The following is an 11,503-nucleotide window of genomic DNA, read 5'->3' as shown; positions in this document are numbered from 1 at the left end:
ATATCACCACAGGCTAAATCCATGGCTTGCAGCAGATTTACTCTTGTGTAGGGTTGTCTATCATAAACTTTCCATCTCCAAGAGGAGAAAAACTCCTCAATCGGATTCAGGAAAGGCGAGTATGGAGGGAGGTACAGGTTCATAAACTGCCCATTGATGTTAAACCATTCCCTTACCTGAGCAGCTCTGTGAAAACTGACATTGTCCCACACTATCACATAGGTGGCAATGGGATTCTCATTTAGCTCTTGACCCTGCTGCTCAAATAAAATATCTCTTATAATCTCTCTGCAATAAATCTTAGAACAAGCTGGGTATTATATGGCCCGAGTGTAATATGGTGATGCAGAACACCATGGTTGCTGATAGCAACACAGATTGTGACATTGCCACCTCGTTGACCAGGGACTTCAACAATGGCCCGCTGTCCAATCACGTTTCGGCCTCTCCTAATCCTCTTCGTTAGATTGAAGCCGGCTTCATCTACAAAGATGAACTCACGGGATCTGTCCAAGGATTCCAAGTCAAATATTGTCTGTGTAGAAATACAATATACTGTATTTAGAAGTTTGTAAGTTGTACAGAGACAGTGCTATACTGTAGGGTACAATTAGGCCTACTGTATGCACTTCTTATTCACGTACATTGTATTTACTGAAGAGTAATGTCATATGTGTTAGTACTGTAGACAATCTAAATTACAGTAAATGTGCACTTACTTGCACATACTAAGCTCGCAGTTCTTTCACCCTTGCTGAGTTGCGCTCAAAAGGTACTCTGTATACTTGTTTCATTCGCATCCTATTTCGATGTAGGACACGGTCAATTGTGGAAATGCTCACACTGTTGATTCCCTGGAAGTGTGTGTTGTCTTGTATCACTCGTTCCTGGATTTCTCTGAGTCGTATTAGATTATCTTGAAGGACCATGCCCACTATAATGGCCTCTTGCTCCTGAAAATTCATGCAGTACTATATACAGTGATGTACTTTACAAATGTCTATTGAAAAACAGCTGCATATAGTGTAGTACAGTAAATTTGCAATTACAAAAATAAAGAAGTATACCGTTCTCTTCTCTGAATGTCCTTACTATGGTGGACACAGAAAATCGGCTCAAATTGGGTTGCACTCTGAGTCCTGCTTCCCTCATTGTCAGTCCATGGACAAGAACATGGTCTATAACTGTTGCTCGAATTTCATCAGATATTTCCACTCTTTGTCTTCCTCTTCGTCCTCCTCTTTCTTGCCCTCCTCCTCTTTCTTGCCCTCCTCCTCTTCTTCCTCCTCTTTCTCCTCTTTCTTGCCCTCCTCCTCTTCCTCCTCCTCTTTCTTGCCCTCCTCCTCCTCTTCCTCCTCTTTCTTGCCCTTCTCCTCTTCTTCCTCCTCTTTCTTGCCCTCCTCCTATTCCTTCTCCTCTTTCTTGCCCTACTCTTCCTCCTCTTTCTTGCCCTCTTCCTCTTCCTCCTCTTTCTTGCCCTCCTCCTCTTCCACCTCTTTCTCCTCCTCTTCCTTGCCCTCTTCCTCTTTCTTGCCCTCTTCCTCTTTCTTGCCCTCCTCGAATACGCACTCGTCCTCTCACATTGTTTCTTCTATCCATTTTCTGACTTTCTCCTTCCCACCTTCAACAACCTGTTTGCTCTCTGAACTGGCTTATATTGGTTGTGTCACCGCATTTGAAACAGTCTAAATAAATTTTGAGTGGATGTGTTCAATCAATGAGAAATGTTCTCTATTTGTATTTGATTGTTGCCACTTGTGTTTACCAGTATGGATGACATGTGCATTAGAGTGCAGAATGTGTTTTGAGAATGAGAATGTGTTTAGGGTTTTGCTGAAGAGTCTAAGTGAGATCTGCAAATTGTGTTTTACCATGATAAATGGTTTAAGGTATTGACAACAGACTGCACAATTAGCTAAATAAGTTCAGGCAACTGAGAACTTTGTTCAGCCAATGGTTATTTGTGTTTTAGCAATTGAGAAAAGCTGTAAATATGGAATAAACAATGGTGGATGCCAATTCCTTTTGTCAGTTATTTCAGTTAAAATGTAGAATTCTTCGCTTTTTTGTGGAGGGTATCAACAGCATGTCTGTACATGTTTCCAGCATTTGCTTTATTTTTGGTATATCAAGACAGGTTTAAGCCGACAAGAATGCAAACAAAATCCACCCAAAAACAAACATTGACAGTCATTCATAGCGCATAAATATTCATAGCATTAACATCTGTGCAGCCGGACATTACCACAGTAAATTATTACACAATATTAAATTAATTTAAAACATGTTGCCTTGTCCTTGCATGACTTAAAGCTGATTGGATGAAATTTTAAATAAAATCTGGCTAAAGGGTTGATTGCAGTAAAATAATGCTTCAATTAAAATCTGTGGTTTACTTGCCATATGTTCAATATGCTTGTATTTTTCATACTGATAGTAGACATAGTATCTCTTTTTTGAACCAGTTTCATTCTACAAAATGGAAAGAGCCTTCTGTAAGTAAGGCCATGTAAAACAATAAAATCATTGTGTAAATTAATGATTGAAATCAAACTTTGAGGCTTGTTATCTCCGGTATTCTTAACACATAATAACTCATAAATAATTAAAGAAGTGTGGCTTTGAGAATTGTCTGCACTTCAGTGTTCATGTCTCCAACCCGGATTCACATATTGTTGGACGACACTCTCCTCTGTTTCCACTAGGATCAGACATGAGACAACAGTATTTTGATAACATGTTTTTAGGCAAGATTGGATACATGTGTGATACTAATTAAAGATACGAATTTGTTTGAAATATCACTATAATCCAATTATGTATCATATATTTTAATTTCTAATATTATTTTTACTTCAAAATAGTCCCATCATTTCTGTGCAAAAAATGTCATGCTTATGTTCAAACTCTGTACAACTAAATATACAACTATTGGAAGCACCAGAAACATGATTACTAGTGTACTATATGAATTTTACTCTATTTTAAAATCTAATACTTAAACACTGGTTCTTTGAACATTTAACATAGCATGTGCCTGGCCATGGCCTGTTCTTACCCAGCTCCAGTGCGCGCATATTAAGAGCAAGCAAACGCTCAACAACGTCATCTGGTTCCTCCAAGTTGGAAATATCATATCCCGTATAACCTCCTTCATCAGTGCAGTACTTAATAAACCTACAAACATAAGTTTCCAAAAATACACTACTCACAACAGGGCCAGGATTTTTCTATGCATTTTAATGTAAAAGAATACATACCTGCCCCAGTTTGTATCTGTCTGTAGAATGATAGGGTTTCCCACTATAATCAACAGAGCTTTGGCTCTCGTCACCGCCACATTGAATCTCTGGTGAAGAGAGAGATGCAAACAAAAATGCCACAAACACTGTGTGATGTGCTGCCAAGTGTACGTGTGATATACATTACCTTCTCGTTTTTGAGGAACCCAATGTTAAATGTTTCATCAAAAGTGATGTTCTCCCTGCTGCTGCGAACAGTCGACACGATGATCACTTTCCTCTCCTGGCCTTGAAATTCTTCAACTGAACCAACCTACAGACAAGGATTTTTATACATCTGTAACTTTGACAAGAAAACATTACTAAATGTTTGGGGAGGTTAGATTCAGACTGACCTTGAGCTCTTCAATGCCCATGAAGAATTTAAGCTCTCTGTGTATTTTGATGGCTTGCCTGATTTTCTCCACCTTTAAAATCGAACAGAAAGTACACTGAATTTTATAATATCTCTGGTGGATTTCAGGTGTCATCTAAGTCAGATTCACTTTTAGGCTAATAAAAAGGAATTTTCACCTGCTTCCTGTAGGGGGCGATGATGCCGATCTCTTTGGGGGACATTTTAGCAATGCCTTTCTTGGCCTGTGTCAAGAGCAGCTTCTCCAGGTATTTCAAGATGTTCTCGATTTCAGAGATGTTGAAGAATGAGGGGCTGTTTGACTCTCTGTCGTCCTTACCAATCACCCCATGGAAAATAACGGGGAAATGCAAGTCCTGAAAATGCAGCATGGGGCAGATGGGCATCATTTGTTATTTATAGATGGTTTTAAAGGTTTAACAATAAAACTCAAATAGCATGATCAATAAAAACTCTAGAATTAACCAAGAATGCTTAAGGTATCAAATCTTCCCTACCAGCGGCATATTTGATCAATTTGACCAAACTTAAATGGACCCAGAAAATGTTCTTTAATGAATATATGAACATATATAAACTTATTTTTTATCAAATCCAAAAAATCCAGATAAAGATATAGAACAATAATACAAATGATTAAATCCATAGCTTCTTTTTCAGAAGATAAATAGTTTAATAAGACCTCGACCATGAAGAACCAATCTGTCACGAATTACGGACAATCTTGTCAATTGCGGGGAAAGAATGTACTGATATTCTGAATAACCAAATTGACTGAATAATAAAGAACTCTCACACCCTAAAGAGTAGTCAAAATAAATAAGCTCAGAAAGGAAGTTATCTCTGTTTTGGCCTTAACATCCCTTAAGAACTAGATGTGAATAGTATATGGGGTTTCCAAATAAATCTAGGAAACACGTTACCGAAACTGTTCCGAAAGCCTATCTATTATCACTTAATTCGACCTAAATGATAAGGCAGCATCACATGTATCCTTAGCAGTTTCTTTTGGACGCCTTAAGCAAATGTATGAATGGCATGTCTTAAATGTTCTTAATATTTATCTTCCCTTTTGTAAATATGGCTCATACTCTTTTAGGCAGGTGCTCCCAGTCGCAAAATTGGTTCGAGCTGATCTCATCTGCACATGCCATCAACTCCCCATCATAGAACAATTCATTAGGGACTTTCAGAATGGATCGATGAGACCTGTAGAGAGAGAGATAACAGGTCCCTCTATTTTACATAATAAATCATGACTTTCAGACTGATCTTTGTGTTTTTTAGTCTCAAAGTACACAGTTCAAATCTGTCTCTTTAAGGAGCTTTCTGGACTATTCAAACTTTACCTATAGTTCTTCAGCAGCTTGGTGACATAGCGGTTGTCATATCCTGTTGCACCTTTTTTATATAGTTCATTCTGTGTCATCAACCTCTCAAGCAATGAGAGACCTACAAAAAGGACATCAACATTCATGCTTTCAATTAACAACACAATATTCTACAATGTTTTAAGATTTTTGTAAGAAATATTTTTAGTTTAGCAATCTATTAAACAGGATGTGCAAAATATGTATGTATTTAAAAAGCTGAAGTTCACAAATCGAGTATGTAGTATGTACAGTATGTATTCAGTATCTGTAAGCATGTATCTCTCACCTAGTCCGTATCTGATGGCAAATGGAGATCTCAGAATTGGCCCCAGCTGCTTGGGATCACCAACCAAAACAAGTTGTCCTGTCTCTGCATCTAGCAAACCTGCACACACAAAAACACACAGCATGCAAACAATTATAAATAACCTCGCTCCAAACAAGAGTTATGTATAGAGAATATAGAAAAGTACAGTGTGTGTGCATGTGTGTGTGTGTGTATGTGCGTGTGTGAGAGAGAGAAGCCACCTGCTACACTGATGATGGTCTCTGACTCCACAGCATGTCCAGCTTCATCCACAAAGATGTGAGAGAAATGACCCACAGGAATACCTCCACTGACCAGCCTTTATAACACACACAAACACAATCTTTACTGTTGTGTGTATTTGTGAGAGAGTGTGAATCTATTGTGGTTGTATATGATGAAGCTCTTTACCTGCCAGCAGTGACCAGAGTACTGACCAGTATCTTATAGGACATAAGATCCTCTTTACATGGGAACACAACCGAATCTCCTTCCACATTGCTGTTTTTCTAAACACAAAATTTTTTTTTTTTGACAAACTCACAATCAACACAAAACTCTTAATAAATAAGATAATGAACATAATGCTGATGTGAATCATTGACATAACATTTTGGTTTGGACAAATACTTTTTATTTTCAAGTTAAATGGTCATTGCACCAAAGTTCTTATCGCTTGTTTTAGTTCTTTTAGTTTTATTATTTTAAATGAGCAATCATTCACTTTAGCAATTTTGTTTATTATTATAATTTTAGTGCCTTAAATTTATTTCAGGTTATTTCTGAGGTAACATTTCGTCGTTGTGATTTTTTAGTACGTTTTTAGTAAACTAAAATAAACTTGCTTTGCACATAACTTGTCATGGATCATAAACCTTTCCTAAGAGACTAAACATCAGACAGACACCAACCATTAGAGCTGCAGGGATGTCTTTAGGATTGCGCGAACTGGCATAGAGTCTGTAGATTTTTCCTTTGTCAACATGTTGGCTGCTGATCAGTTTTTCACACAGTTGATCAGCGGCACTGTTAGATGGAGCACACGCTAGAATAAAAGCCCCAGCCATATTCTTCTCCACCTGAGAGTTTAAACACAGACACACAATTTTATTGTGTGTGTTGTAATATTTGGCAAATATGGACACTGGGATGAGCGGATTTGCATGCAGGTGTGTTTATTGGGTGTTTATTTGTAATTGTGATAACTTGCTTTACCTGTTTGATTGCCTCCACAATAGTGACAGTTTTGCCTGTGCCAGGAGGTCCAAACACCAAGTATGGTGCCGGCTTGGACACACCTGCCACGATGTTGCATACTACGGTTTTCTGTTCAGGATTCTTTTCCAGCTTGAAGTCAAAGAGTCTACACAAGCACACACACAGCTGTGATCCTACTGAAATACTCCATAATGTGTCATTAAAGTGAGATAAAGAAGAAGTTTAACTGACCTTAGGTTAGGTACAGACACAGGGTCCGTGTTCCTCGAGCCATCAGGAAACAGCACATCTCTGAGGTTGTGCTGGACAGCCATGTTCACGGCTCGGTGTTGCAGTTTTAATGGGAGACGATTGACAGTAAACTCCACACGAAATGCCATATTGTCAATGAAATGGTCAAGCAGCCTTGAAACATAAAGTCAGTGTGTTAAAGACAAAAAGTGCCTGTTGATGTAATTTTAAAGACATGGGTCCCTAAAAGATGAGGAACTAGTTTCAGTTTTGCAATGGGTTGTGCAAAACCTTTAATCATGAACACACATCTTTATATACAGCAGGGTCCAAATAACATGAGACTGCTAGTGTAAATGCTAATGTTTTATATTTCTCTATGAAATAGTTTTACTTCTAAATTACAAAATGGACAAAAGAATAAAAATACTATAGACCACTTAGGAAGGTACTGGTCCAACCCTGGTCCAGAGGAAAAACTGCAAGAGCTTATCTACTGCATCTTGTGAAGTGTTCTAATATCATTGACTATTTTTCAATTATTGCTTTCATGACCTGGAAAATTTCCAAATTATTTAAATTATTTACACGTTTTAACTTTAGTTCAAATAAATTACTTTTTATTATGAATTATTTGAATAAATAATCATTTTGATGTTAAATAGTTTTCTATCCAAGTTTACTCCGAAACTCACAGCAAGTTTTCAAAGTATTGTACAATTTATTGTATTTCAAAAGATAAAAAAGTTCTTCAAATACTCTTTCAAATTTAGAGATCTTATTTTTCATACCTTTTGGAGAAGCCCAGTTTGACCTGGTCCAGTTCTACTCTGTGGACGTAGCCCTTGTATTTCGTTACATTTAAGGCATTGATTTCTTCACTTTTGGTGAGAAACAGATGATCTCCCCTCAGAACTGATGGGCGGTTCTCAGATACACCAGGAAGCTTTAGCACAAGATATTTATGATCTATGTGTACATTGGGTCACTTTATTGCTCGAATAAAAAACAGTAAGAACACAACTCACCTCTAATACAAGCAGTTTCTTTTGACTGTCCATCTCCATGGGGACATCATCTTTGTTGTATCTCTTTATATCCACACGCATCTGATCCTCCTCCAGGTACAGCAGTAATTCAAAACGCTTTGCATAGACGTGAAAATTCAAATCACTTTCAAGCAGAGACCTAGTAAGAGCCACAGAAAAGAAACAGTGACTATGGGATTAAATTATCTTCACACAAATAGATGCAAATATGCTTTTGTGTATTTCAGATCTGATAAGATCAGTGCTAACAAGCACATTGGAATTATAGACCACATACCGAGATTCCTGGAGCTGTATTGTGGGAGAATTGCTGCTTTTCAGGAAATTTACCAAATCGTGGATGTAAGATGGAAGAGGGTAATCCGCCAGTGACACAATGAATTGCAAAAAGTTTCGAGTAGTACTGCAGGTAAGAGAAAATTATTTCTCATTTTGAAACTTTAACATTTTGTACAAGCAGTTTAATACAAACATACACACAATGTACTTCTTGGATTTTTACTCACTTTTCTGGACGAATACCCTCATCCACGTTGAAGTATACTGGTTCATTGTGCATAAGTCTGAAGGGTTTATATGGTTCTTTGGGACCGAGTTGAGCCGCAAGTTTGGACCTGTAAACCGCTTCAATGAAGCGCACAATGTGGAAACTGTCTGCCATGGTGTCTTTTTTGAACTCAAATGCCAGTGTGGCAGAATAAACTCCAATGTGATCTGATTTGAATCTCATGATCACCTCGTATTTTTCACCTAATGACAAAAAAGTTTAGTTGATATTGAGAGTTTATCTGATGTCCAATGTTTTACACATAAATGTCAAATACAGTTTTGTAATAACTCACGTGGTTGAAGTTGAAGCGGATTGTTGCGTGTGACTTTCTGGCTGTCTTCTAGAGTGAAACACTGAAGCCAGTGAAGGGCCGTGTAGTATGTGAAATACACCACATCCTGACCCGTATTCTCCACAAACAGCTTCAGCTCATGAACTTCTGCTCTGTCCACAAAGAACTGAATCTTGCCGTCTTCTGTCAGTTCCTCTGAAAACACTTGCACCCCATCTTTATCAGCTATGAACTCAGACCTGGAAAGAGGCATTTCTTTTGATTTTTTTAACTTTAAAAGGTTGATGACTTGGGCTACATAAGAGCCCAGAATAGATGACAAACCTTCAATAATGTTTAAAAACATTTCAGTTTGAGACCAAATTAAGTTGATAAAACGCCAATGGGGAATTTCATGGAAATTCAAGGCAAAGGATTACAACTTTTAAATAGCAAAAATGTGAGAATTTGAATTTTCTTCAGCCGAAACTTAAATATCCAAAAAATGTTTCTATTACATGAACTTATGCAAACAGACATATGAGCTTATCAGTTAAAACCAGTCATTCTAAATACCACAACAATATACAAAAAGAAAAAATGATTTCCTTACTCCTTAAAGTTATAGTTCACCCAAAAATTAAAATTATATCATAATTTCCTTGTTCTCCTGTCATACATGTAGGACATTTCCTTCTTCTGCAGCACACAAACAAAGACATTTTGAAGAATGTTGGTAACCGAACCACAGCGGTACCAATTCACTTCTATTGTATGTATGAAACCAATGCAAGTCAATGTGTACCGCCGTTGTTTTTAAAATATCGTGTTCTGCAGATGAAAGAAAGCCATACAGGTTTGAAATGACATAAAGGTGAGTAAATTATTTCAGAATTTTCATTTTTGGATAAACTATCCCGTAAAGGCACATTATGCTTTATACTTTTGATCCATTTAGGATCTTGGTAATGGTAGCTACTGTACTAGATGATACTTCACACTCTTGGGCATGACAAGAAGTCTGTTTGAATTTGAAAGTGAAATAAGCAGCTCACCTGTTTACAGTGTTCAGTCGGCGTAGTAAATCTTTAGCTAGTTTTCTCCTTGCCCTTACTCCACCCTCTGGCCCTGGAACCAAAGGCGGGTCACAGGCCTCCAGGCCATTAGGAGTAGTGGGCATGGTTTGGTTTTGCTCTCTGTGAAGGGGTCTAAACCATTGATCATGTGAATGCGCTCGGACCTGGATGTACAACAACGTGGTTTTCAATTTCCAGTGTTTTCTCAGAAGAAGCGATGCCAGACTAACGAAATAGATTCAGCCCATATTTCAGGAAGGCTGTGTGCTCAGTGAAATTAATATTATTTTCCTGTATTTTTGTAATTTCCTTCTCAAGTTTTTTCTTCTTTCGTATCTGCTGTTTGTTCTGAAATTCATTTCTGTACCACTGCTTTTACTGCAAAATTCTATGTCTACACATTTCGCCATTGTATCTGTATTCTTATTTCCTGAATATTTTAGTGTGTACATTTCTCCACCCTATCCTTAAAGTGTGCATTCACCAGAGATGACAAGTACGAATCTACCATTGACCTTCATGAATCTTCCTGTCTGTATCTGAGCAGAGAGAATGTCTCCCACAAAACTTCAAAGATTAGAAATGTGCCTGTTAGAGGAAGCCTGAGTTACTGCGTCAGTCTGTGACCCTATATGCATACTTTAGCTTTCTTAAAAAAGACCGGTTTAAGGTCATGTTTATTGCTTTTTGTGTTAGCAAACATGTCAAATGCATATAAATGACAACTTCTGTTGTGGATTTAATTTATTCTCGTACAGTCTTACTAATGCATGTCATAAACCAGGTTTACATTGAATCGAATATGTTTAACAAAATGTTTATATATCACTGTGTCGTTGCTGTATCATCTCGAGAGTTTCGTTTGAATGAAAATGAAAGTAACATTCGTTTTGTTGTTTTCGGACATAGCCTATCTCAGCATATCTTGCCATTACATGTAATAAGAAGATAGACCTCTATAAAATAATGCATAGCCTAATGCAGATGTCCAGTTTGTGAAAAGGCCAATAGGCAAATACCGTCCGTCACCAAAATAAATATTGTGGGAATTAATATTAACCATCGAAGAACAAAACAAAGACATGTATGTGATGTTTTTCTACCTGAGTGTTGAAGTAAACGTGTCCATCTCTAGTAACGAGAGCTTTTCTGTTTTTTCTTAATACATACAGGACATTTGAGAAGCTTGGATCTCTGACTCCGTCCCTGGATAGCCTACATTTATTTAACCGAATTGCAGTTGTCGATCATTTTTATTAATAGTATTATTATCATAAAATAAACACTTAAAGGTATACCTGTTTTGAAACTCTTCACAGTAAATAGTTCTGAGGTCTTCTTTCACTGTAATAGATCTCCTGTCGGATTCCTCCAGCAGCTCTATAAAGTCCAATCCAACCGCGCGCACGTCTGCTAGAGAGAAGTGCTTTTTTCTGTTTCTTCTACTCATGTTGTCTGAGTTGAGTGCAAACTGCTGAGGTCTCTGAGGTGCTTCCAACGTCCTATGACCCACACTCGCTTGCTTCTATGAAGCGAAGCTGTTTTTGCGTAAGAGTTTTTGAAAACGGAAGAAACGAAACTTAACGTATTGCCAAGTCACAAAAATAAAACCTCATTATATACACATCAATTCATTGTTTAAACCTTTTGTGTTCGTGAATTACCAGTATAACCATTCAAATAGTGTTGAAACAAAGATCATACAAAATGATAAGAATCCATTTTATATATGCTGTCCTGTGAGGGCAAGTGCTCCCTCTATGGATCATCA

At 37.5% G+C, this 11,503-nt stretch overlaps 1 protein-coding gene across 2 annotated transcripts; it reads right to left on the bottom strand.

Annotated features, from left to right (window-relative positions):
- Positions 1-2,090: 2,090 nt before the first annotated feature.
- Positions 2,091-11,471, bottom strand: LOC306900682 (putative helicase mov-10-B.1). 2 transcript variants are annotated; one of them, XM_079467891.1, is made up of 22 exons: positions 11,031-11,471; positions 10,836-10,947; positions 9,712-9,896; positions 8,678-8,916; positions 8,342-8,585; positions 8,113-8,238; positions 7,815-7,974; positions 7,578-7,732; positions 6,787-6,960; positions 6,553-6,700; positions 6,249-6,416; positions 5,749-5,846; positions 5,559-5,656; positions 5,317-5,415; positions 5,007-5,109; positions 4,749-4,866; positions 3,816-4,013; positions 3,638-3,709; positions 3,430-3,555; positions 3,261-3,349; positions 3,059-3,177; positions 2,091-2,701 (listed from the first exon to the last, which is right to left on the bottom strand). In XM_079467891.1, the coding sequence occupies exons 1-22, from the start codon at positions 11,180-11,182 to the stop codon at positions 2,640-2,642; spliced, it is 3,045 nt and encodes a 1,014-aa protein (XP_079324017.1). In that variant the 5' UTR covers positions 11,183-11,471; the 3' UTR covers positions 2,091-2,639. The 2 variants fall into 2 exon arrangements, with proteins under 2 accessions (XP_079324017.1, XP_079324018.1); XM_079467892.1 differs by lacking the exon at positions 10,836-10,947 and having other exon boundaries at positions 2,093-2,701; positions 11,031-11,249.
- Between the last annotated feature and the right edge of the window lie 32 nt (positions 11,472-11,503).

This window comes from Barbatula barbatula (assembly GCF_947034865.1).
Source record: "Barbatula barbatula genome assembly, chromosome: 11".
Lineage (NCBI taxonomy): Eukaryota > Metazoa > Chordata > Actinopteri > Cypriniformes > Nemacheilidae > Barbatula > Barbatula barbatula.
The sequence above is the reverse complement of the archived record's forward strand: the minus strand, read 5'-3'. Positions and strand labels throughout refer to the sequence as shown.

Bases quoted from the DNA above. Each gene is read 5' to 3' on its own strand.
- LOC306900682 (XM_079467891.1), bottom strand. From the start codon at position 11,182: ATGAGTAGAAGAAACAGAAAAAAGCACTTCTCTCTAGCAGACGTGCGC. The intron at 8,239-8,341 runs GTGAGTAAAAAT...TCTTACCTGCAG, and splicing joins GAGGGTATTCGTCCAGAAAA to TACTACTCGAAACTTTTTGC. The intron at 6,961-7,577 runs GTATGAAAAATA...TTATGTTTCAAG, and splicing joins AAACTGGGCTTCTCCAAAAG to GCTGCTTGACCATTTCATTG.